This window comes from Sinohyriopsis cumingii, chromosome 7, assembly GCF_028554795.1.
Source record: "Sinohyriopsis cumingii isolate HCF-2022 chromosome 7, ASM2855479v2, whole genome shotgun sequence".
Lineage (NCBI taxonomy): Eukaryota > Metazoa > Mollusca > Bivalvia > Unionida > Unionidae > Sinohyriopsis > Sinohyriopsis cumingii.
In genome coordinates, this window is record NC_142967.1 from 132,058,606 (window position 1) to 132,086,229 (window position 27,624).

The window sequence follows — 27,624 nt, forward strand, 5'->3', positions numbered from 1 at the left end:
TGGATTGGCATCACTTGTATAATGTTGAAGGCCTTTCATGCCACCATACTACCTGTCATTTCAAGGCCCTTCTATTATTAATAACATTGGCCAGATCTGATGGCAGACTGGCAACACTTGTATCAAACTAAAAACTCTGATTGCCAGAATCTTATGAACCCTAAAATAGGTAATGTTACCATTAAAATGACAAAGGAATGCAAATGGAAAGCAAAATTAATGCAAATGAAATGCAGAAAGGACACAGATGAAATTATAAAAGCAGAATGAATGATGATTTATAAGCGACAAACAATAAAGAATAAATTCATCATTAATGGATTTGAAAATCTGTTTACATGTATTTGGAACTGCTGCTAATTGAGTGATACATTGGTACAGTAAAAAGATGGGTCCACCTAGAACTGTATTGTTAATTTTGCCTGCCAACTGCCATAGTAGTGAGGAGGCAGGACTTGTATGGTAAGTGAATTAAGCTCATGAAAGCAGTTCAATTAGTGTCTTGTTCATCACAGTTAGACCACTTGGGCAAGGGTCCAGTGCCATTGGCCAGGTATAATCCAAATGAATAGAAGAACAGACAGGTCTTTGTTTCATGCGATATCCTCTCTTCTGTGATAGCACAGTATGCTAGTGATTGTGGAATGGTAAGTTTAACTGTGATGGGTGTGTTTCTCATCAAAGAGCTCAGAAAGGTAGCTAATGTGGTATTGGTATCTCCATTGGAATAAAGTACCCTGCTCTGAACCACTGAGATTATATTCTACTGCCTTCCTATATTGACTTGGTTGGTCTTGTATTCCCTATTTTAGTAGAGTAATCAGGATGAAATGAGAGACACTCAGATACTTTTGGTTCCTGTATCATGTTCAGAATCCAAGGTGTTTAGAGATACCTTTGGCCATTCCAATGAATAGAGAGCAGCAATTAGCCCAGCCCTTAGGCCCATTATAGTTGTGACAAAGGTTGGGACTGTTAGCATTCCACAGTGTCACTAATGTCCACCACAAATCAACCACATCGATCACGTATCATATGAAACTGAAGGATGAAAAGGCAATTTCAATTGTATGAATTCCTGCTTGCAGAAATAATAGTCTGCCAATAAATTAGCCAGCCTAGGATAATGCAGAACAGAAACCTGGTTGCCATTAAGGACATCACTTTAGAAAATCTCAAACTTGAAAACAATGGTCAGAGTACTTTTACACATTGCTGTTTAAGATCAGGCACTACAGTGAAGCTACTGGGCAGAATGAGAACTGATTCCTGTGTTGGTTCACCAGCCACCAATAACAGGCATCCATTTGGATGATGAGGGCATATAATGATCCTAGGAGGGTCACAATCTCAAACTTGAAAACAATGGTCAGAGTACTTTTACACATTGCTGTTTAAGATCAGGCACTACAGTGAAGCTACTGGGCAGAATGAGAACTGATTCCTGTGTTGGTTCACCAGCCACCAATAACAGGCATCCATTTGGATGATGAGGGCATATAATGATCCTAGGAGGGTCACATTCCTATGTCAGTCCAAAAAGACAGGAGGCTTGCTCCCCTGCACTTCGCATCCAAAGTAATCAAGATTGCCAGAGGATGTGTTTGCAGAGGTGTCACCAATTCAAGTCCAAAGTATCTTCAGGATGCAACTTCAAAGGATGCCAATTGTGAGAGTTGGACCAATTGTCAAGGTTCGGTGTGTGTGATTTGGATTTTTAACATAGCTTTAACAATTTTTCAGTCATACCACTATGATGTCTGCAGTGTGGCAGTTTATAGTGATGTCTAGCACTGGGGTATCATGCCACAGACATATAGCATCAAGTCCGACCCAATCACATTATCCTGACACCAGGCCAACCAATCCTAACACTAACCTCTTCTTAATGCTGAGCACCAAGTGAGGCAGCTGCTAGTGCCATTTTTATAAGTCTTTGGTATGACTCAGCTGGGTCTCAAACCCATGACCTCCTGCATCCAAGCTGGATGCACTAATCACTCTGGCCAACAGAGCGGTGGTTCAGTCTTCACTTGGACCACATAATCATTGTTATGGGAGCTCAATAAAGTAACTATGCACTAAACATCTGCACAGCATTGAGCAAATTTCAGCTGTTGAATGAATACTCTAGCAGATGGATTGCTCCAAAGAGGAACAGAACTGACCATTGCATCAATTCAAATCTAATTTCCTGGGGTTACATTCTTTTTACTTTAACGTAAAGTCCAGACCTAGCTGACTGAATCTTGAAAGGCTGTGAGGTCTTAGATGTTCTTGCTGACAAAGTCATTGAGAATGAAAGGAAGTAACATGTAAAATCATGTCTTGCTTCAAAATATGAGACTGCTGTTTGTAGCCTGTTGTAGGCGAATCACAGAACTGCTGAAAGTCATTTGAGTTGGGTGTGAAATCATGTCTTTTGCAAGTCCACATTGATTGCTCAGTCTATATAATTGACAGTGTTAGGACCCATTGTTGTATTCCATCACAAACCAAGCATAACAGAGCTGATTGAATGGGTTTAGATTGAAGATCAACTGATAAGAGCTGCAGTGTAGCTGAAAGGGCTGTGGCCAAAGGCTTACTACTTGTGCTGAACATGATACCCAATAACTACTGTTTGGTCCCATGGTCACCATAGTAGATTTTCTTCAATCAGCCACAAAAGACTGGAGTCTTCTTACTACCAGGATCTGACATAAGGGTAGGATATGGAGTCTTTATGTGTATCATTGAGATAGGGACAATATCACGGAAACAGTGGTGGAAATGATGGACCCCCCTCTTCCACTTAATTCAGGAGTTGTATGACTGTTTCCCAGTGGCATGCACTCTAGGGAGGTCCCTACAAACTTGTTGGTTGTCTCATAAATTCCTCTGCTATAACTGAGAGAGAGGGATGGTGGTTTGTAGCAAACTCCATCAACTATACCATTACAGTAGGAGAAGAGATGATGGAAGTTGTGAGCATACTTTGGGCACAGATAGGTCTGTGATGTGGTAGAGAGCCTTGAATCTCGTCCACTGATGTAAGTTCATAGCAGCTATTATAGCTTTAGGATGCTGTACCTCTATCCTTATGAGGCAGATCCTCCTATGAATATGAACCCACTTATTCTGTTGAGATTCATGGTGAAAGACTATAAGCATGATCTGAATACTGAGGACTGTCAAAATATTGGACACAAGGTTGATTCCATGGTCACAATATTGTGAATCAACTAAAGAGTATTCAAATGGAAAAACAGAGGCATTTGTAATATAATACACTCACAGATGCTTGGAACTAGTATTCAGTTCTGAAATGTCAAAAGTTGTTCAGATTGTGGAAGAAACTGAAAGTAGAATCTTCCATAGATGATTCTCACCTGATGTCAGAACTGTCGAAATGAGGACAGAACTCATCTAAGTAGATCAAATATTGAAGAGGGAACCTGAATGCCCATTTCATTGTCTATAGATTGAGGTAGTGGAGTTGACGTCTCATGCACTACCAGTGAAGTAGTTGGGGTAGAATGTCGATGATGGTAGCCCACTATGCTTGCAGCACTAATGAGTCTGATCCCATGACTTCTACATGTCACTAAGTACAGTCTCTTGGGAGGCAGAGGATTGAAGATATTTTTGGATATTGGAGGCCACAAGATGGACATTTTATGCCAGAAGTGTTTTGAGGTGATTTGCAGATTAGTCTGATCCATGATGTTGTCTATATAAACTGTACATCTTCTGCAGGAAGTGTCTAGCAGCACTATCTAGTTAGACCAATCCATGAGTGCCTGTATAGACTGGATCTTCAGCAGGAAGTGCCTTTTGGTATTTTGGGTTTTTTGGTATAATGGCACTAAACTGGGCATCATACTCAGGAAGAGCTTGACAGTACTATGTAAGCCATATAAATAGACAAGTCTGCATTCTGGTGGCTGATACTGTATGATTGACTGTGGTCATGGCCCATTTTGATCAATGAAATGGCCAAGTCCAGTCATGAAGGATCTTGGCTGGCATGGAGGTTGGAATGGGTTATGGGATGTATGATCCACGCTGTTGTTGCTCTCCATCTTACTGCCCAGAGATGGTATGCTGTGAACCAATGCGTGCAAGCAATGTTTTCGTCCATCAAACTATGACTGGCTTCTGTTCATTATCAGTCTGATATGTATTGCAGGAATGACAACCAGTGAAAATTACACATGTTGAGTGGTTATCAGACAGGTCTCGCCCATTGTCTAAAATTGCAAGACAAAACAGAGCAGATCCTATATGCATTTAGTGTAGTGAGTGTCCTGCTTTGAACTTGTAAGAAACCATGCTGAGTTACCCACTATGACAAACACCTGAAGAGGGATTCACTTGACCTGTACAGGCAGAAAAGTATCTAGAATGCAAAAATCAATTCTAGTAACTGTTTTTCCTGCAGGAAGGCCAATTTTTCAATGCCTATACAGATAAAAATCACTCAAGCATCACTTATAGTAACACATTCTCTTCATGGGCAGAAGCATCTCCTAACCCTTTTGAAAGAACTGGGAAAAGTCTGACCTTCATGCATTCCAGTGTTTTGTTCACCTGCGCATGAAGTTTATAACCAATGTCAATCATGTTCACATTTTACAGATCCTCAGACTCAAAGTGTACATTTCCAACAGGATATGGATTTCAGCAGGAGTTCTTGCAGCTTCTAGGGGTCATTCAGTACTGCAGTGGATTTGATCCTGCTGTGCCACCTTTATGTATGCCCTTTTGTAATGTAATTTGAAGTTATGGTTTGTATTGACACCAGTATATATGGTTGGGGAACCTGCTTTGCTGGGCTATGATACAGTCAGCGACCAACAGGAAACTGCCTCTTATGATCAACATTCTCAAAATGAAAGCTATCATAAATGCCTTTCAGTTCTGGAAGGACCAACTCTGCAGGAAAATAGTCCTGATTATATAAGAACTCAAAAGTGTTAACTTACCTCCTCAGACTGGGGGGGGCATTAAACTGCCCAACCGATGGATACTGCTTTTGCTGTTTCTTTAATATTGCTGCCAACTTCAGATCACCGGCCAAATCAAAAATTTTATCTTCAGATTCAATAACCTGGTTGACATTCTCTCCATCAGGTTTTTACCAGACTTGTGCACCCTGTGGTTGTCCAAAGTACAAAGCAGAACCACAAAGTTGCCTATCTCTATCTGACCAGTTCTGGACCCAGCAGCTTGAGCCATGAATGCAATGGAAAATCATGTGTTTTCAAGGATTGGTGTCACATGAACCCTTTGAGCATCTCAATCACTCAACTACTTAACTTTTCCTCTTCTTCTACTAGAAGAAAAAGTAAACAGCCTATCATGTGCTGAAAAATGGCATTAAGCCCATAACAACCAAACTACCTAGTGGTGGAAGGAGGAGGTAATGGACAAGAGTTATAACCCTTTGTCTATAAGAAACAGAAAAGACAAATTTTCATCTTTAAGGCTGGATTTTGCAGGAAGCAGGCTTATATCCCTAATGTTAATGTGATGAGGTAAGTAATCTTGGAGAAAACATTGCTATTCAGGAGAAAAGCAACAACATCATTTTCAACCTGATCATCACGGTGGCCATACCAAATGTACAAGGGGTATTATTTTCAACCTGATCATCACGTTGGCCATACCAAATGTACGAGGGGTATTATTTTCAACCTGATCATCACGGTGGCTATACCAAATGTACAAGGGGTATTATTTTCAATTTTGGAGCAACTAGATCCTGTTTGTGTCAAGTTTCATGGCAATTCACCAACTAATTAAATAGTAGTGACTCAAAATATATGCAGACAGATTGACGACCAGATGGATGCTGGATATGTGATGTGATTTGGATTCTAATGTAGCTTTAAGTCTTTGGTATGACTCGGCCGGGGATCAAACCCATGACCTCCCCCATCTGAGGCGGACGCTCTAACCACTAGGCCACTGGAGTGGTAGGATGCTGGATAACATGGCATTGTAACAAGCCCTTCAGTTCTTTGACAAGTAGCACTAAGAAGCCTTAAATTTCCAATGTATTAACATGGGACATTTAATTACTAAACAATTCTGATCATTTCAATTTCCATCCAGAGATTAGTCTAGACATTTTTCCTGGATATTCCATTAATCAATAAACTCAGTGATCTCATAACATTATTTTTTGCTTGAAATCCTCACATAACTTACATAAAACCAAAGAGACGACCTGTGTTACTACAAATTCTATACTTTCCAAAACATATTTTATTACCAAAAAAGATTTCATAACATTTGTCAGATAAATCTGACAATTCTAAGAAATCACATGAAAGGTATTTCAATGTAGTTTCATAACAATGAAATAAAATTAACAGCACTTTTTATTACTATCTGTATGAAATCTGACCAACATGACTAATATTTAAAATGTGTTTTTCTAACAAAATACAGTATATCATGTAGGGTATTCACAAAGAAAAATACATAAATATACATTATACTAACCTTTGTCAGAAGCATGAAGGTCAAATCTGCATTGCCTTTCTGCATGGTCTGCATCAGGATGTCATACATGGAAACATAATCTGTTGGACTTATGTTAGGTACAAAGTGTGGTGCCAGGAGTCCAGCAAGGGCAGATTGCTCCAAAGTCAATGCAAGCACATGGCAAGTCTGTGATGGGTCAAACTTTACGAACTCCTATAAAATGCCATAGATATGTGGATCATTTGGGAGAAATGACCTTAATACTGTACAGTAAGAGAGATTAAATTGTTGCTACAGAATGTGTGATTATTTTTAGGCTCTTCAGCTTCATACATATCAAAGAAAACTGCCATGCCTGAGTTTATAAGGGTACGACTTATAAAAAGGTATACACATTCCAATACACACATTTCTTTATGTATACATATATACAACACACACATTTCTTTTTTTTAGGTACATACACACACATTTCTTCATGTACACATACAAACACATATTTCTTTATGTACACATACACACATTTCTTTAAATGCACATACAAACACACACATTTCTTTATGTATGCACACACATGCAAACACACATTTCTTTATTTATACACACATACAAACATATACTTCTTTGTGTACATGCACATATACAAACATACACATTTCTTATTTACAAACACACAAAAAATATACACATTTCATTATGTGCATGCACTCATACAAATATACACATTTCATTATGTACACACATACAAAAATACATTTCTTTATGTACACACAAATTTCATAAAGTGCACACAAACACAATTGCTTTACATATCCACACATACAAATCTACACATTTCTTTATGTACACACATATACAAACAAACATTCCTTTATGTACACATACATACACATCTCTTTATGTACAATCACATTTCTTTATGTACCTACACATACAACCTACATATTTCTCTATGTACACACACAAATACAAACACACACCTTTCTTTATGTACATACATGTTTTATGTATACACACATTTCTCTATGTATACACACACATACAAACACATATTTTTTGTGTGATATGCTAGGAAAAGGGGTAAAATATCAAGTGTGCTTAGTGGTTGTAATTACTGCACTTAAATATGAAAATTGTATGACCATGTATACAGAAGTGATGCTACATCCATATAATAAAAAAATAAACATCGAAACATATGAGGAATAATTCATTATTTTCAAAAGAAAATTTGAGATGTATCAATTGTGTGACCCATTCAAAAAGTCTGCTTACTTGATGGATACACTAAGTACACTTTGCAATTTCAATCTTTTCTTTTCATACCTCTTCAGAATTCTTAAATGAAGTGGAATACAAAAAAAATATTCTTAGCCATTAGAGATGGACAAAAAAGCCATTTATTTTAGGTGGCATTTCATTATCAAGAATAACAAATTTCTCTCTTACCCCTGCATCTTGCTTTATACAATGTTTAACTTGTTTCTTTAATACGATTATGTGTTTGCTCTTATTCCAAAATTTAAAGTAGCAAACTATATCAAATTAAAGAAAGCTTCAAGAGTAAGGTATCATGCAATGATGTTTTAATGGTGTTCCAGAGGCAACTTTCTAATGCTATCTGCAATTCCTGATTGTGTTCAGAGTTGAAATGTCCCAAATGTGAGCATCAATGGAATTAGTTTTAATAAGAACAGAAATCATATCTGTATTTCTAAATATTTCTTTGTTATTTGCTGTCAAATGTTTCACTGAAGTATTGACCAACATGAAAAATGATTACAGTTTCAAACAATGTACAATGTTCTATATTTTTCAGCATGTACTAGTGGTCAACTTTGAGCCTGCTTTCTATATATGGCCTGTCATGTAAGTCATTGTTATTTATTTGGGATCATAATAAGTGATTTATTTAACAAAATTGCTCTTCAAAAAACCCATGTAAAATATCACTGGTGTTAAATTAAAACCAGGATCAGACTCAAGTGATGCATAATGTCCAGCTCAGTAACGTCATCCATATATATTTCTTGTAAGTCAGATCCAACTGCATCTGCATATGCAGTTTGTTTGGACTGTTAAGGAGAACAAACAACACAAGAGAGTGACAAAACATGTAATACAATGTATCTCTCCGATGATCCAGAGGCTTAGCAACAAACATAACAACAAATCTATCCGAAAGACAGAGTATATTATTTTGACTCTGAGAAACATTTCTTAATCACTACAGGACAGTACAGAATATACATATATGATTTAACTGCACATCAGCACAAGACTGGCTATATGATACTGATCAAATAGTAAGTTCTGAAAAGTTAATGTAAATAATTGCAAAACAGAAAACAACTTTAGAAAGACAAATTCTTCTAAATAACGGCAAGCAAGCAGAACAACTACATATTAGATAAAGACTGTAAAATAAAATCTGCAATAAGAAAAGACAATAAAAAATGCTGGTAACAAATATCAACTGACATGTTACAAAGTAATGACACATCATAAAATAATACAATATAAACTTATCAACTCAAACAATAAGTTCATTCAATAATGGAAAAAAAATCAGTGTCATATTACTATTAAACTGGAAGATGAAAAAACAGAAAAAAAGAAAAGAATAACTAAAGTGTTTATCTTTTTAGGACTTTATAACTGTTTAAATTAATTTTTAACCATTTCCTTATCAGGGGAAGAAACTCTGTCTACTGACCCAGCCTTTTCAGTGCCTGTAGCCTGATATTGAAATGAAGTACATTCAGAGACAGTATAGCAAACTATTTGACTTCTCTGCGCCAATTATTACCTAACAAATGTATTATAAGTGGGATAAATAATGTTAATCAAATTTTGTAGCCATCATTTAAATCTTACAAGAATTTAGCAAATTCAGTAACTTTGTTATTAAACAAAACAATTCTTTTCTCATTGGCAAAGTACATATCACAAACTGTATTGCTAAAAATACTTTGCACAAATTAGGTTTTCAAACTAAAATTGCAAATGTTCTGTGCTCATGAAAATTGATTAAGAGAAAGGTACCTGTCCTAGAATATCTATACAAAATGAGAAGAATTGTTGGGTGGGTGGATACTTCTGGACATTTTCTGATATCATCTCTGCCATTGTGAAGAACAATGTACATGCAATATTGTTCAGTCGTGACCTCCTCCCCTCATCTGTACAGCTCCGGAACATCTTCACCAACATCCTGAAATAATCATCATAGAAACAAAGAAAGTAAGTTGTTTGACATGACAGCATTACAAATATGACCAATCTAATTCACTGTTTATGATACTAAAATGAAATCTGACTTACTTCACTAAAAAGTATAAAGAAACTGCCAAAATGGGTCAGTGAAAGACTGGAAAAAGTTTTGATAGAAATATGTCAGTCTTAGGAGATTGGGATTGGGGTGCCTTCTGCAATATTTACATGTACATTTACAGTGGAATTATTTCAACTCAATATACAGTCACTATGGTAGAAAATACTCCAAGCATTCAACAAATGAAATATACTAGCAAACTTTATAAGGGCTGTTCCAGTAAAATATAACTGGTACTCAAGGAAGGCATTTTTAAATTGGGGTAGTCACCCATAGATGCAATTTAGAACTTTGTATAATTTTCATATGAACTCTCTGAATGACCATAGTACCCTGCCAAGTATGTTTTAAATAAAGTGCCTTTCCTGGGTACCTTGTATGTTTAAATGGAACAGCCCAAACAGAAAAAGGAGTCCAAAAGGAAAGTTTTCTCTAATAATAATAATAATAATGAGGACTTTGTATAGCGCCTAATCTTTAGAAGCTCTAAGCGCTTTACAACATTAGACAACACCTATAAGATAAAACATATATAATGATATGATTACAAACACAAACACCATGAAATTAGAAAACATAAAAAACATGCTGAGAATATTTAAGGTAGGAAACATTATTAGGTCTTTAAGTTTGTTCTTGCAGTCGAAATAAGTGAGTCTTGTATGCGATCACTGTGTCTTTGTGTCTAAGTTCAGTGGGCAATTCATTCCACATTGCTGGGCCCTAGTATGCCATTAAACGCAATATATAAATTATTATGATGCTGCAATATGTAACCAAAGTGATATATAATAATTATGAACTGTGTAATCATGGAACAAAACTTTTATATTGATTCTGATAAAGTAACACTTTGGAGATGTGCTGTATATGTAAGGCTATATTGAACATAATGTTTTCAACTCCTGTTTCCACTTAGAAATTGGAGAAAAACAATCCATATGCACTGATGTGGAAATGAGGAATCCCATCCTCAGGATCAGATTGTTGTAGTCAGGAACTTCATAAAGCCTTCTTTCTGCCCACAAATGCTTCTACTTGGGTGGGATTTTCTCATCCAATCTCTGATCCTTTGATGGGATTTCCCCATTCCATGCCATTACATGTGATGGATTCTATTTAGCATTGTAATCCAACCTGACTAACCCTGGACTAAATGGCAGAGTTATTCTCCCTGCTTGATTATATTTCCCACTGCATACATAGCAGCTTGATGCTGAATGGAACTAGGCCTATGCTTATGGTAGTGTAAACTGGGTACATACGTGATGGCATTTTCCACATGTACAGCAGAAATACAAATGTGTTGTGGTGGTGGAAGTTGACTGTCTATCATTAGCTGTTTAAACTCTGCTCTATTTTCTTCCAAATGCTGCTGTGTCATGTTATCCATGGACTTCTCCTCTATCTATAATGCAAGATGGACAAGATCCGAATTCATAAACTTTCAAGAATTTACTTGCAATTTGCAAGAAAAATATCTCCAAAGTTATTAAAGATACTTCCATAAAACTTTAAACTTAGCTTCTATTTGGGTAGAACTGTTATGTCTAGAGACTGAGCTTTGATTAAAAGTTGAAGTCTTTCACACTAAAAGTTTTCTGAACTGCAGTCCTGACCTAGAAATCACCAAAACTCATGAGCTTGAGAATTTGTTGTGACCAAACACAACGATGTTACATTTGAAATATAATTTCTGGTTGGCTAATAGTGAAATCTCATACTAAAACAGACTTTGATAAACAAACCAGCTTGTATCTAAAATGCATGAAGACCAATACAAGAATGGCTATGGTAATTTACAAATGTTTCCTAATTGAGGAAAATAAAATATTTGTGAAGATTTCTGAATAGTTAGTGAATGGATATTCTGCAATTTAAACCAAAATATGCAAAATATTAATGAAAGGAAAAACATCAATGCTTGTGGATTGTGACACCATATAATATAGATTTAACTTTAATGCAGATGATATACCTCAATATCTCTCCCATACTGCAGATAGCTTCTGACATAACACACTTAGTTATGACAGCAATTACATTCAAAGTAAATTATTATCAGTAATTTACCACATGAAATTGTGATAATGACAACAATAATAAAATATTGATTAAAACTCTGAGATTAATATAATACAGTAACTTATTAAAAACTTTAAGTGAATAGTCAAACCTGTTCTAACAGTTTACCCATACATAGTGGTCACCTGGTCATAGCAGTAATTCTGATTTCTAAGCATGCAAATTAAACTTTAATTTGATGAGCAAAAGTTGTTGTTTCAATAAAGGCATAACATGCAAACTGATGTGCAAATTTTTAATCTCATTTTAGTCCCATACTCCAACAACACTAATTAAAAGTGTCAATATCCTGTATTTTCAAAAGCAAGCTGCTATTTATCCTTACATGAAAAGGTTGAAGCAAACTGTTTGCTAGATAGTGGAAAAATGTAGTCACAACAGAAATGATAGGCATACTCAGATGCATGTTATTGTTAAGTGAAAGCAAGATATCATGGCCGATTTTCATCTTTGACAAGATATACAAATTACATCCTCTTTCATAAAGGTCAGTGATGATCAAATTGATATGATGGATTGAAATGAACAGGATACAATAATCTTGTGTTGAATACAAATTTGGGAGAGAACAATATATAAACATATTTCTAGATTTTGTTGGATAGTACACATAAAACAATCTTGAGGATGTAATAATAATAATAATAATGATATTCGGAGTGTGGCATTTATACAGAAGCCAATTTTGAAGTCGAACCCGTGTACAAATTTGTACAGATGTTAGCTGTGTGCTATAGGCAGGTTTTAATGTAATTTTATAACACATCTACCTATCAGATATTCTTTCAGATACTTTAATCAACCTCCAAAACAAATAAAAAAATAAACTGACATGAAACACAAACACTTATAGATAAATATAAAAATATTTGTGACACAATATAATTAATCCCTAGCTTCCTAGTATATAACAAAATATGTTGGTTGAATCATCAGTGATTAAAACATCTCAATAATGAAGCATTTTGATACAAATTATTTTCAGTCATATACTGCAGAAACTGGGTCTTTTCTTTGTCAGACAATTCATACTGAACATTAATGTTTAGTTTACCTGTAAAATAGCTAACCATTAATAGGAGCATTAATGTTTAGTTTACCTGTATATTAGCTGCCCCTGGAAAGGATCATTAGTGTTTTGTTTACCTGTATATTGGCTGCCCCTGGATTGGAGCACCTGTGCATTGGATTGACAACACTTCTACATTGCAGCATCACTGTCACCTACATGGGAAGAAGAAAAAGAAAGGTGTCTTTTTTCAAGCATTTAAGTTCATACAGAATACAGATTCAAATTGTTTAACTTGGTCCCAAAGCATCCCATATCCCTTCCTACTGAAGCCAATAACTTAGTATGTTTAATCATCCTTCTGTCCAATTGGACACTAAATAGTATGACTCAATCTGGCCTAAATTTCAATCATTTCCTTGGCTAGATTATTCAGATTCCAATGTAACTCAAAGCAGCATTTTCTTGAAACAATTTAAAGTTACAAAATGGAACTTGGTACACTTATTACCCTAGTGATCCAGATGTACATTTTGCTGTTCACAGTTCTTTAGTTTCAGTATTTTTTATGCTTTTATCAGTTCATCTAGCCTGCCATTATCAACTCTTTGTTTCCTGATCAAAAACTAAAAGCACCAATGATATCTCCACTTTCAATGGTTTTGGAGTTATGTTCCAAAAACAAAATGTGTATAGTAAGTACTAGCTGTATGCATTCAGTGGATCAAATATAAAGCCAATTTTTCCATTTAGAAAAAAATTCCAAATATAAACCCTGTTTTTGGTAATAGGGATGGTCTTTAGACCAGTCAACTGATAGCACTCATATTGGCTTTATCCTTGGTTACACTGAAAAAGTGACAGCATTAGATAATTTCAAAGTACTTTCATGGATTTTTATGTCTTCTGGAACCATAATAAAAATTTTAAAAAGAGAACTGAAACCTCATATAAAAGATTTAACCAAGCATTTTGATCATCTGTAAATTGACTCAGAAGAAACATAAAGTTAAAAGTCTAAGTGACTTCCAGACACAATAATTTCTTTTTATTGAAACCTTTGAATCACTTACTAATAGCATCTACAAACCTGTCTTGGCACATTTATGTACAGTTTAGGTAGTAACTCCAAATAGAGAAAATCCAGTGAAGCAGACTGTGCCATCTTGGAACAAAATGATCTGTAGAAGAAAGAAAGTATGTGAAGATACAAAATAAAGTCTAGCCATGTTACCATATTTGTCTGCATATAAAGTACACCCAAGTGTAAACAGCAAAGTAATGTTACCATATTTGTCTGCATATAAAGCACACTCAAGTGTAAACAGCAAAGTAATGTTACCATATTTGTCTGCATATAAAGCACACTCAAGTGTAAACAGCAAAGTAATGTTACCATATTTGTCTGCATATAAAGTACACCCAAGTGTAAACAGCAAAGTAATGTTACCATATCTGTCAGCATATAAGGTACACTCAAGTACAAACTACAAAGTAATATGTAACCATATTTACCTTCATATAAAGCACACCCAAGTGTAAACAGCAAAGTAATGTTACCATATTTGTCTGCATATAAAGTACACTCAAGTGTAAACAGCAAAGTAACGTTACCATATCTGTCTGCATATAAGGTACACTCAAGTACAAACTACAAAGTAATATGTAACCATATTTACCTTCATATAAAGCACACTCAAGTGTAAACAGCAAAGTAATGTTACCATATTTGTCTGCATATAAAGTACACTCAAGTACAAACTACAAAATAATACGTAACCATATTTACCTAATTATAAAGTACACCCAAGTACAAATTACAAAGTAACATGTAATCATATTTACCTACATATAGAGTACACCCAAGTACAAATTGTAAAGTAATATTCCAGCAGGTCAGGGTCAGCCAATGCATTATGTAAGGGCAGATCTGAGTATCTGCTTTTCTCAGCATACATCCTTATCTGATATATATATATATATATATATATATATATATATATATATATATATATATATATATATATATATATATATATATATAAAACTACAAAGATTAAAATAGCCTCAAGTTGACTCGGTTACACTTTCATAACATAACTACACAGGGTAAAGTACCCTCAAGTTGACTGGATTACACTTTCATAACATAAAGACTATACGAGGTAAAATGCCAAGAAGTTGACTGGGTAACACTTTCATATACATCTAGCATCAAAACTTGAATGAACTGCACTCTCTTTAATATTCTGGAAATATATATGACTGATCTCCTATTAATCTTATGTCCTATTAATCTTATGTTAATAGGAGATCAATCATATCTATTTCCAGAATAGCAGACACAGTGCAGTTCATGCAAGTTTTGATGCTAGATGTGTATGAAAGTGTTACCCAGTCAACTTGGTACACTTATTACCCTAGTGATCCAGATGTACATTTTGTACAGACAGTAACTCCAGTACATTTTAAATTAGGTTTAGATCTCTCCAGCTTAAGGTACATACCCAACTCAGGGACATTATAACTCAAGTTTTTTTTTACAAGTCAGTTGACAGAATGAGTGTAGGGACATGCCAAGGTCATCAAGTCAAGACACACTCATACAACAAGTTCTTTTTCCTCACTTTGAACATAGTTCAATTCAGTCAGTGTATGCTATATAAAAACAAGTTCTTGTCTGGGTGTACTCCATGGAAATAGTGACATTCTGGATGTGCTATAAAGAAAATAGTTGCCATCTGGGTGTGGTAATGAAAAATAGTTGCAACTGTGGTCTGCTATATGGAAAACAGTTGCCATCTGGGTGTGCTACATGGAAAACACTTGCCGTATGGGTGTATCGGTACTTTATAGAAAATAGTTCCAGCGTGGGTGTACTATATGGAAAATAGTTCCAGTGTTTATGTGCTATAGGGAAAATAGTTCCAGTCCTTATGTGCTATATGGAAAATAGTTCCAGTCTGTGCGTACTATATGGAAAATGGTTCCATTATGATAGTGCTACATGGACAATAGTTCCAATGTGGGTGTACTATATGGAAAATAATATCAGTTTCGGTCTGACACATGGAAAATAGTTCCAGTCTGTGTGTACTATAAGGAAAACAGTTCCATTATGATAGTGCTACATGGACAATAGTTCCAATGTGGGTGTACTATATGGAAAATAATATCAGTTTGGGTCTGACACATGGAAAATAGTTCCAATCTGGGTGGGTGTATTATATGGAAAATAATATCACTTTGGGTCAGACACATGGAAAATAGTTCCAATCTGGGTGGGTGTATTATATGGAAAATAATATCATTTTGGGTCTGACACATGGAAATAGTTCCAATCTGGGTGTATTATATGGAAAATAATATCAGTTTGGGTCTGACACATGGAAAATAGTTCCAATCTGGGTGGGTGTATTATATGGAAAATAATATCGCTTTGGGTCAGACACATGGAAAATAGTTCCAATCTGGGTGGGTGTATTATATGGAAAATAATATCACTTTGGGTCTGACATGTGGAAAATAGTTCCAATCCAGGTGGGTGTATTATATGGAAAATAATATCAGTTTGGGTCTGACACATGGAAAATAGCTCCAATCTGGGTGGGTGTATTATATGGAAAATAATATCAGTTTGGGTCTGACACATGGAAAATAGTTCCAATCTGGGACAGTGTATTATATGGAAAATAATATCAGTTTGGGTCTGACTCATGGAAAATAGTTCCAATCTGGGACAGTGTATTATATGGAAAAAAATATCAGTTTGGGTCTGACACATGATAAATAGTTCCAATCTGGGTGGGTGTATTATATGGAAAATAATATCAGTTTGGGTCTGACACATGATAAATAGTTCCAATCTGGGTGGGTGTATTATATGGAAAATAATATCAGTTTGGGTCTGACACATGGAAAATAGTTCCAATCTGGGCGTATTATGTTGAAAATAATATCAGTTTGGGTCTGACACATGGAAAAATAGTTCCAATCTGGGTGGGTGTATTATATGGAAAATAATATCATTTTGGGTCTGACACATGGAAATAGTTCCAATCTGGGTGTATTATATGGAAAATAATATCAGTTTGGGTATGACACATGGAAAATAGTTCCAATCTGGGTGGGTGTATTATATGGAAAATAATATCACTTTGGGTCTGACACATGGAAATAGTTCCAATCTGGGTGGGTGTATTATATGGAAAATAATATCAGTTTGGGTCTGACACATGGAAAATAGTTCCAATCTGGGTGGGTGTATTATATGGAAAATAATATCACTTTGGGTCAGACACATGGAAAATAGTTCCAATCTGGGTGGGTATATTATATGGAAAATAATATCACTTTGGGTCTGACACATGGAAAATAGTTCCAATCTGGGCGTATTATATGGAATAAAATATCAGTTTGGGTCTGACACATGATAAATAGTTCCAATCTGGGTGGGTGTATTATATGGAAAATAATATCAGTTTGGGTCTGACACATGATAAATAGTTCCAATCTGGGTGGGTGTATTATATGGAAAATAATATCAGTTTGGGTCCGACACATGGAAAATAGTTCCAATCTGGGTGGGTGTATTATATGGAAAATAATATCACTTTGGGTCTGACACACGGAAAATAGTTCCAATCTGGGCGTATTATATGGAAAATAATATCAGTTTGGGTCTGACACATGGAAAAATAGTTCCAATCTGGGTGGGTGTATTATATGGAAAATAATATCATTTTGGGTCTGACACATGGAAATAGTTCCAACCTGGGTGTATTATATGGAAAATAATATCAGTTTGGGTCTGACACATGAAAAATAGTTCCAATCTGGGTGGGTGTATTATATGGAAAATAATATCATTTTGGGTATGACACATGGAAATAGTTCCAATCTGGGTGTATTATATGGAAAATAATATCAGTTTGGGTCTGACACATGGAAAATAGTTCCAATCTGGGTGGGTGTATTATATGGAAAATAATATCACTTTGGGTCAGACACATGGAAAATAGTTCCAATCTGGGTGGGTGTATTATATGGAAAATAATATCACTTTGGGTCTGACACATGGAAAATAGTTCCAATCTGGGCATATTATATGGAATAAAATACCAGTTTGGGTCTGACACATGATAAATAGTTCCAATCTGGGTGGGTGTATTATATGGAAAATAATATCAGTTTGGGTCTGACACATGATAAATAGTTCCAATCTGGGTAAGTGTATTATATGGAAAATAATATCACTTTGGGTCTGATACATGGACAATAGTTCCAATGTGGGTGTATTATATGGAAAATAATATCAGTTTGGGTCTGACACATGGAAAATAGTTCCAATCTGGGTGGGTGTATTATATGGAAAACAATATCAGTTTGGGTCTGACACGTGGAAAATAGTTCCAATCCGGGTGGGTGTATTATATGGAAAATAATATCAGTTTGGGTCTGACACATGGAAAATAGTTCCAATCTGGGTGGGTGTATTATATGGAAAATAATATCAGTTTGGGTCTGACACATGGAAAATAGTTCCAATCTGGGTGGGTGTATTATATGGAAATGCAGACTGAATATCTGAAGATCAACCAGGTATGATTAAATGGATACTGATATAAACCATATGGCTATCAGAAAAATGGGTTTAATTTTGAATGACTTTTAATAATTATTCCTGTTCAAGAAATGTTATTAAAGCCATAGTTATAAAGACATAAAATTAATAAGACCATTTTTAACAAAATCTGTCTCAAAAGAGTATTAATGCATGCAAAGACAAACTTAAATTTATAATGCCAACACAAATTCATAAAACCATTTTGTAAAATGAAGAAATCTTTCTCTGAGATTGAAAATAGACAAGGTGTAGGAATCATTTAAATTCTATCAGTAGCTAGGCAGTTAATATACACCTTTGTAGGTTTGCTTTGTGTTATATTGAAATGGCCTGTACAGCCCCAGTGAGTATCTTCCAAGATGTGTTCATGTGTTTTATTTTAATTTTTAACACAGCTTTAACAATTTGAGTCATATCACTACAATTTCTGCACTGTGACAGTTTATAGTGATGTCTAGCACTGGGGCATCATGACGCAAACATGTGGCATCATGTCCCACCTAGTCAAATTATCCTGACACCAGGCTGATCAGTCAAAACAATAACTTGGGTATTTTCCATGGACTTTACATAGATGTCGAAACATTCTGAAGAAGTATTATTTTCTTATGGAAATTACATTTTCCCAATATCATACTTTGTTTATTACTACATCAATAGTTACAATAATAGAAGAAAAACCAACTAACAAATAATAAGCATGCCATAACAGCTAAGGGAAACTATGCCATCTGGTAACTACCCATGTCAGGTACCATTTGATAAACTCAACTGTGTCCCATTCTTTATTCTACCTCTTCTGTGAGTGGTAAGAATACATGAATAACAAAAGTACTTTATATCCGATTCATTTTTAACATTCTGTATCATCTCAGATAAATTCAAGGCATTTGGAGCCACAGCCAAGGAGTTTTTCAACAAATTCAAAGACTTTTCAAGGACAAAATACATTTTTTCACAATTCAATTTTTCCAGGCTGTATGAACCATGTCTGATCAATATTTGCACTTCAAAATCATGGTTACAAGTAACACTACACATACCAAAGTATTACTGTATATTACATGGAACATAATGTAACAAAATTAAATGACTAAGAAGAGGATGCAGTAAACATAGTCAGTAATAAATTAATTTTAAGGAATAAACTTTTAAGAAAGAATAACTGTGGTAAGAGATTATTTTTACATGAAACATCCATAAAATATAGATGGGATCTATGAAAAAACAGTCACTGACTTTTTCTTTGAAGTTTACCTTGCATAACCTGTCAAATTGTTCAAATCCGTTTCCAGCAGGTGAAGTATGGATGCCTTCTCTTCCATGATGGAGGTGCTAATGTCTGGAACAGGGGCCTTGAGAGGTACAAGGTTTGGTGGTGGAAGTGGAAGATCATGTTGCTTGAGTCGAAGAAGAATTCTTTCTGTTGCTGCAAGAATATTTATGGTGCTGAATTGTAAAATTCAGTCATGCATCATTAAATTATCCCTAAGATGTCTAATTTGAACTATGCATTAATATAAATGCGTCACAAATACTTTTTTCTATTCACAATTTATTGCAGCATAATAGAGTGGTTCCTTAGTAAAAGTAGTCTCAAAATTACATCACATACTCTTTGTAAGTTGTTGTTGTTGTTGTTGTTGTAGGATTTAACGCCATTTTTCAGCACAAGATAGGCTATACATGGTGGCCAGTATAATTGGTGGAGGAAGAACCCTGGAAAACCTTGGGAAGAACCACCGACCCACAACTCTTTGTAAGAAACTTCTTTATAACACCATGCCTGTATAAGGTATGTATGGTCATGGACTTTGATCCATTTTATTATGCAATAATAAAATTACATGTATCATCTACTTCATTGTAAGGATGTCTCACTATAGGACACATTGTTTCACACTCAGCATGGCCTCAAGGGTGTCCTTCAATTTCTTGTCATATATTCCCCAAATCTTGACCCTGTGCATTCCCATGGACATGCTTTTTCATCAGAAAAAAAAGATTTGAAAACTATGCCAACAGCTTTTCATTAGTGGATGACCATTATGTCTCTGCTGACACTAGCAACAGCCAAAGTCAAAAACTAAGATGGCAATGAATATCTATTTAAAGACAATGTATCTGGAAGGGAAAAAATGGTAGTTGGAACAATTAGAATGTAAAGTGTTCAATGGCCTTCAATGTCATCTATTTTCAAGGTTAAATGCTGACATATAATGAGTGTAGGCTGAAGTTAAATGAGAGCAAGAAGCAAAATGGAAAATGTAGGTCATTTCAGATTAACCAGATATTCAACATGTTAATGTTTTCATAAATTACTTGAGCACATGATAAAACCTTTACTACAATAATCTAAATGTCCATGGAAAATATTACGGCACAGTGCAGACAAGCAAAGTTAAAGTGGCAAAACAATAAGGTTATCTCATTTTTATCACACTATTTGTGCATTATGTACTATTATTTTCCTTAGTCCCTCTAAAAGGTTGTGTCCCCCAAACATGTAAGGTGGGTGTCACAGTGTCTCCTGCACTTGGAATACAATGTGCAACACTGAATGAATACAGTATTATGAAGAGTGTTATAATAGGCATTGAGATTACCAAAAAGTGATAGTAGTACAGACACTGATCTCATAATAATAGTTGAATTTTCTTTTTGAAATTGCTGCTTAAATTGGATTACTTGATTAAAGTTCTTGTTTGAATGCATCCAACACAGTGATATTTAAAAAAAGTGAGATATCATTATATGGTTTTTCATACAGCATGCACATAGCAGATCATTATATGGTTTTTCATACAATATATACATCACATATCACATGGTTTTCATACAGTATACACATTACATATCGCTATATGGTTTTTCATACAATATATACATTACATATCATTATATGGTTTTTCATACAATATATAATAATAATAAAAATAATGAGGACTTTGTATAGCACCTAATCTTTAGAAGCTCTAAGTGCTTTACAACATTAGACAATACCTATAAGATAAAAAACATATAATGATATGATTACAAAAACAAACACCATGAAATTAGAAAATAATTAAAAAAAACATGCTGAGAATATTTAAGGTAGGAAACATTATTAGGTCTTTTCATAGTGGGAATAATAACTATACGATGGTCAGAAGAGGAGCGTAAGTATCTTGCTGGTGTGCACACATGGGTGAGGTCAGATAGGTATGTTGGACTAGAGTCCGACAGTGAAACGTAGCACAGAGAACAAATTTTGTGTTTGATTCTGGATAGAATGGATAGCCAGTGTAGAGTACAGAGCAGCGGGGAGGTGTGCTCTGATCGTGGTACTCTAAGTACGATCCGAGCAACTGTGTTTTGAACTTTTTTGAAGTTTCTGGAGCAGATGTTGAGATGAACCAGACAGATATGATTACAAACACAAACACCATGAAATTAGAAAACATAAAAAAAGACATGCTGAGAATATTTAAGGTAGGAAACATTATTAGGTCTTTAAGTTTGTTCTTGCAGTTGAAATAAGTGAGTTTTGATAGCACTCTTGAATGGGATCACTGTGTCTTTGAGTCTAAGTTCAGTGGGTAATTCATTCCATGTTGCTGGGCCCTAGTATGGAAAAGAACGCTGTCCATATGACTTTGTTTTCAAAGTGGGAATAATGAGTATACAATTGTCAGAAGAGGAGCATAAGTATCTTGCTAGTGCATACACATGGGTGAGGTTGGATAGGTATGTTGGACTAGAGTCTGTCAGTGAAACGTAGCACAGAGAACAAATTCTGTGTTTGATTCTGGATCGAATGGATAGCCAGTGTAGGGTACAGAGCAGCAGGGAGGTGTGCTCTGATCATGGTACTCTAAGCATGATCTGAGCAACTGTGTTTTGAACTTTCTGAAGTTTCTGGAGTAGATATTGAGATGAACCAGAGAGAACTGAGTTACAATAGTCCAGTCTTGAAAGTACTAATGAACACACAAGTGTTTTAGTGGCATCAACTGAAAGATATTTGTGAATTGAGCTGATGTGTCTCAGTTCAAAATATGCAACCTTGCATATGTTCATGACATGTTGGTGCAATGTGAGAGTACTGTCCAGAGTAACACCTAGGTTTCGTACTGATTGTGTGAATTTAATGTTGGTGTTGCTGATATTTATTGTTTGAGGTAAAGAATGTGAAGGAGAAAGTCTTTATGTTGTGATCAGAATGGCCTCAGTTTTATCATCATTCATCTGCAGCTTGTTACATGTCATCCATGATTTCACATCAGAAATGCACCTCTCTACACCTTGGTTGGTAGCATCAACTTCAGTTGGGTGGCTAGATTTGTATATTTGGGTGTCATCAGCGTACAATTGGTGAGACACTGGATGAAGATTTATGACACTTGAGAGCAGCTGAGTGTACAGAATGAAGAGAACAGGTCCAAGAACAGACTGATGTGGAACACCACAATATAGATCAACTGGGCTGGAGTGTATTCCATTTGCAGACACAATTTGTGTCCTGTTGACCAAGTAGGACTTGAACCACAGTAAGGCTGTATCATGAATGCCAAATACATGCTGGAGACAGTGAAGTAATATATCATGGTCTATTGTGTCAAATGCTGCAGACAAATCAAGGAGGGTGAGGACTGTAATCTTTCCACTATCCAATGCAGAGAGGATGTCATTAACTACTTTTAGAAGAGTAGTTTCAGTACTGTGGCAAGGGCAATATGCAGATTGTACATTGCTAAAAAGACTGTTTGAATTTAGATGAGATACAAACTGGGATAGAACAACCTTTTCTAAGATTTTTTATATGAATGGGAGATTAGAAACTGGGCGGTAGTTCTTTAAATTGTTATGGTCTAGTGTTGGTTTCTTCAGCAGAGGCTTTACAATGGCAGTTTTGAAAAATGATGGGAATTCCCCAGATGAGAGAGAGGTATTAATTAATTTGTGTCCTGTTGACCAAGTAGGACATATACATTGCATATCATTTGTTTTTCATACAATATACACATTACATACCTGAACTTATAATGTACCTTAGTATGGCCTGTAACACAATTCATCTGACTCCTGTAAAATGGGTTTTAAAAGGGATAATGGTATCATTTCAAGATCTGTTTTACCCATCCCTACCCTAGAGGTCCCAGGTGGCCAAGTTGTCTAAGGCACTGACATACATCTCACCTCTGTTCATATGGGTTTTAGGCTTGACCAGCATGGGTATGTGAGAAAACCTGTGAGAAAGTTTGTCAGTCTCCCAGGGGTTGGTGGTTCTTTCCTAGGTTTTCCTGGGTTCCTTTCTCCACCACACATACTGAACACCATGTATAGCTTATCATATGCTGAAAAATGGCATTAAACCCACAACAACCAGTATGCAAATAGCCAATGTATTAAAATATAAATCTTATCTAATTTCATTGATTAGTATGTTCTTCTTATACTGGAATAACAGGGTTTAAAAGAGAGATATTTCTATTATTAAAAGCCTTGCCTTTCCCTTTCTAGTATTTGTATTAGAAAAACATTTCAGATCACACTAATGTCTGAACTTTTAAATAAGCAACAAAGGTTTTTATTGGAATATTTAAATTATATTATAAGACATATAAATGTGCTGAAAAGATACAAGAGTAATAAAGTTTAAAACTATGTAAATTTTAGTGGTAAGATTTTTTAAATATCATTAAATTATTGCCCCCCCCCCCCCCCTTTTATGTTTTTAGCAGTGATTTACTATGTCTATGTTTCAAATGTAATGACACATTTTGAAAGCCTTATTATACATCCTGAAGTGCAGGATAACTTATCTCCTTCTGTTTTACCAGTGAAAAACTCTGACAAACACATCAGAAAGTCTTTCATCAATAATAATGATGATGAGAAATGAGCTTTTCACTGACTGATAAAACTATAATTTGAAATCCCAACAAATATAAAAATTCTTGGATTGTTTGGTGACATTCTTGAGTTCTCATACTGTAATCACTGAGTTTTAGAAGCCACAATTTTTTGGTGTGAATTTGTAAACAAAAAAAGTGTACAATACAATAATCAAGAATAGTTATTCACTATAAGTCATATTAATGAAAAATAGACTCGATTTCTGAATTTAAAATATTCATGAAAATACAAATGGGGCAGGACCTCCATGTTGAGCCAATGTTCAAATCTTTGCTTTCAAATATGACCTTTACCCCAAGATCAAAAGGTTAAGCATGCATGTCACAGATGAATTTTCTCTGCCTTCAAATGACAGTGTGTCAGAACTACATGCAAATAAAAAAACTTTAGCCCAAATATAAATGCAAATTTTCTATGTAACACTGACAGGGGCAAGCATGTGCTTCACAGAATGAATCGCAAGCATAAAGAAAATATTATCATAAAGTTTAGGAAATATATAAGCAAATAAAAAAAATTGAACCAAAACCGTATGACATGAGATGAAGGTCATGGTCATGGAGTGTGACCAAACTCCATTTTCTGAATCATCCCCATTCATGGGACATCCAATTATGACTCTGCACCTGTATACTAGCAATTAAAGGCATTTAGAATTTAGCTGATGACCTCATGAGAGATTATATACATTAGGCATGTGCATCCTATGGCCTGCAGGCCAGATCTGGTCTGTGACCAGATTTTGTTCACTTAATATTTACATCATAATGTGTTGCTTTAAAAATCACTTATTCGGCCCATGCCCTGATGATATTGTACATGCCAAAGATACATCTGCATTCGAAATTTGCTATCCTTAAAAAATAGAATTAGTATTATTATAAAGGCGAGGATCTTTAAAAGGGAAAAAAAATAATGTTGACCGATTTTGAAGCTATATGATGATCTCAAGGTTTTTCTTGGATCCCACAGGTAGAGTTCATAAACCCTAGATCTGCAGGAAATGGGGCATGCGACTCTTCATTTTAAAAAAAAATGTCCTATTTAAGTAGTACTAAAACTCTCCATTGGACTCTCTCAAATGGACTCCCAATTGCTGAAGACCTGAGCAAAACCATATATCTGATATGTTAAATGAAAGGAGTACATATATTTTCTTGAAAGGAAAAATCAAGTAAAAGCAACTAATCTTTAAAAAATACCATGGCAAGTTATGAGCTTTATATTAATTACATATGTGTAAAATGTGCTGTTGCATTATAGCAAAGTTCTAGTGCAAAGATGACATGATGTACTTTACAACCATGTAAATCACAGAAAATATTCCATAACTTTTTATCAAAGCTACTGAAAAAACTAGCATATTTTTTATCAGACACTTTGTATTAAAATCCTTTTTGATACACACATAAACAGTCCCTTTGAACACTACAATCAAACACAGCATCTACACAACATTTTAATAAATATTTAAACCAGTGACATTCCATTCTTTTCTATGTAGAATAGTATATTCAATCAAATGGTGCTGTTATTTCAATGCCACTGATTCAACAGTGAAGAAGTGGTTTACAACTGATGTATGATAAATAGCTCTCTCCTGTGACAGAAAGCCATGAAATTTCTATTGTTCCTTTTGATCTCAAGTAGTAAGTACCCTAACTGACATATCAAAAGGGAGTGGATATTTGATGGGTTACATGAGTTTCCTATCTCAGCAAGTACTAGTTACAGACTCTTTTGGCTACTTGTTAAACATTGTTGTGGTAGGGGAAATGCATAAATATCTCAGAGCAGTCACACCTGATATATTTCAGAGCATATCATCTTAAAACAAAATATTTTAATGATTGTGAGTTTACTTGCATGGATACTTGTTTTTGAATTTGTTCATTTCTACATTCAGATGTGAATATTTGGCCTTGGCAACCCTGCAGTCTAGTCTGGTAACTGAAACTGCACATAAATTATGACAGTACTAAATTAGAGTTTGCAATCAACATTCATCAATACTTGATCATTATTTATTGTCCCTCCTTATTAATTCAATAAGTGCATGCTAGGGGATCTACACATTTTAAGATCTGTTGATCCTGATGAAATGAGTGTGAGGAGAAAAGAAGAAGAATGTAATAGGCCTAAATAAGGAAACACTGAGCTGAATAACATACTAACTCAGGGTGAAGATTAATTTCCCAAATGTGAAAAGAAAGCAGTTCCATGGACACATTTCAATATCTCATTATGAAATATATAATAAATTAAAGCTATCCCTGTAATAATATCCTGAAATACATTAATGTTATCTACATAACCAGTATTAATATCCTGAATTACATTAATATTATACACATAACCAGTATTAATATCCTGAAATAAAAATAATGTCATCCACATAACCAGTATAATATCCTGAAATACATTAATGTTATACACATAACCAGTATTAATATCCTGAAATACATTAATGTTATACACATAACCAGTATTAATATCCTGAAATACATTAATGTTATACACATAACCAGTATTAATATCCTGATACATTAATGTTATACACATAACCAGTATAATATCCTGAAATACATTTAATGTTATCCACATAACCAGTATAATATCCTGAAATACATTAATGTTATACACATAACCAGTATTAATATCCTGATACATTAATGTTATACATATAACCAGTATAATATCCTGAAATACATTAATGTTATCCACATAACCAGTATTAATATCCTGATACATTAATGTTATCCACATAACCAGTATAATATCCTGATACATTAATGTTATACACATAACCAGTATAATATCCTGAAATACATTTAATGTTATCCACATAACTAGTATAATATCCTGAAATATATTAATGTTATCCACATAACCAGTGTAATATCCTGAAATACATTAATGTTATACACATAACCAGTATAATATCCTGAAATACATTTAATGTTATCCACATAACCAGTATTAATATCCTGATACATTATTGTCATACACATAACCAGTATTAATATCCTGAAATACATTAATGTTATCCACATAACCAGTAATAATATCCTGATGCATTAACATTATCCACATAACCAGTATAATATCCTGAAATACATTAATGTTATCCACATAACCAGTATTAATATCCTGATACATTAATGTTATCCACATAACCAGTATAATATCCTGAAA

At 34.7% G+C, this 27,624-nt stretch overlaps 1 protein-coding gene across 3 annotated transcripts in view; it reads right to left on the reverse strand.

Annotated features, from left to right (window-relative positions):
* Positions 1-27,624, reverse strand: part of LOC149796144 (ectopic P granules protein 5 homolog) — a 262,648-nt gene that overhangs the window by 55,294 nt on the left and 179,730 nt on the right. For all 3 annotated transcript variants that reach the window (XM_089966059.1, XM_089966057.1, XM_089966058.1), the window contains 6 exons: positions 19,786-19,957; positions 13,993-14,083; positions 13,040-13,117; positions 11,074-11,216; positions 9,520-9,688; positions 6,493-6,687 (listed from right to left, as the gene is read on the reverse strand). In XM_089966059.1, coding sequence (XP_089822185.1) covers positions 6,493-6,687; positions 9,520-9,688; positions 11,074-11,216; positions 13,040-13,117; positions 13,993-14,083; positions 19,786-19,957 — 848 coding nt within the window. The remainder of the gene's footprint in view (positions 1-6,492; positions 6,688-9,519; positions 9,689-11,073; positions 11,217-13,039; positions 13,118-13,992; positions 14,084-19,785; positions 19,958-27,624) is intronic.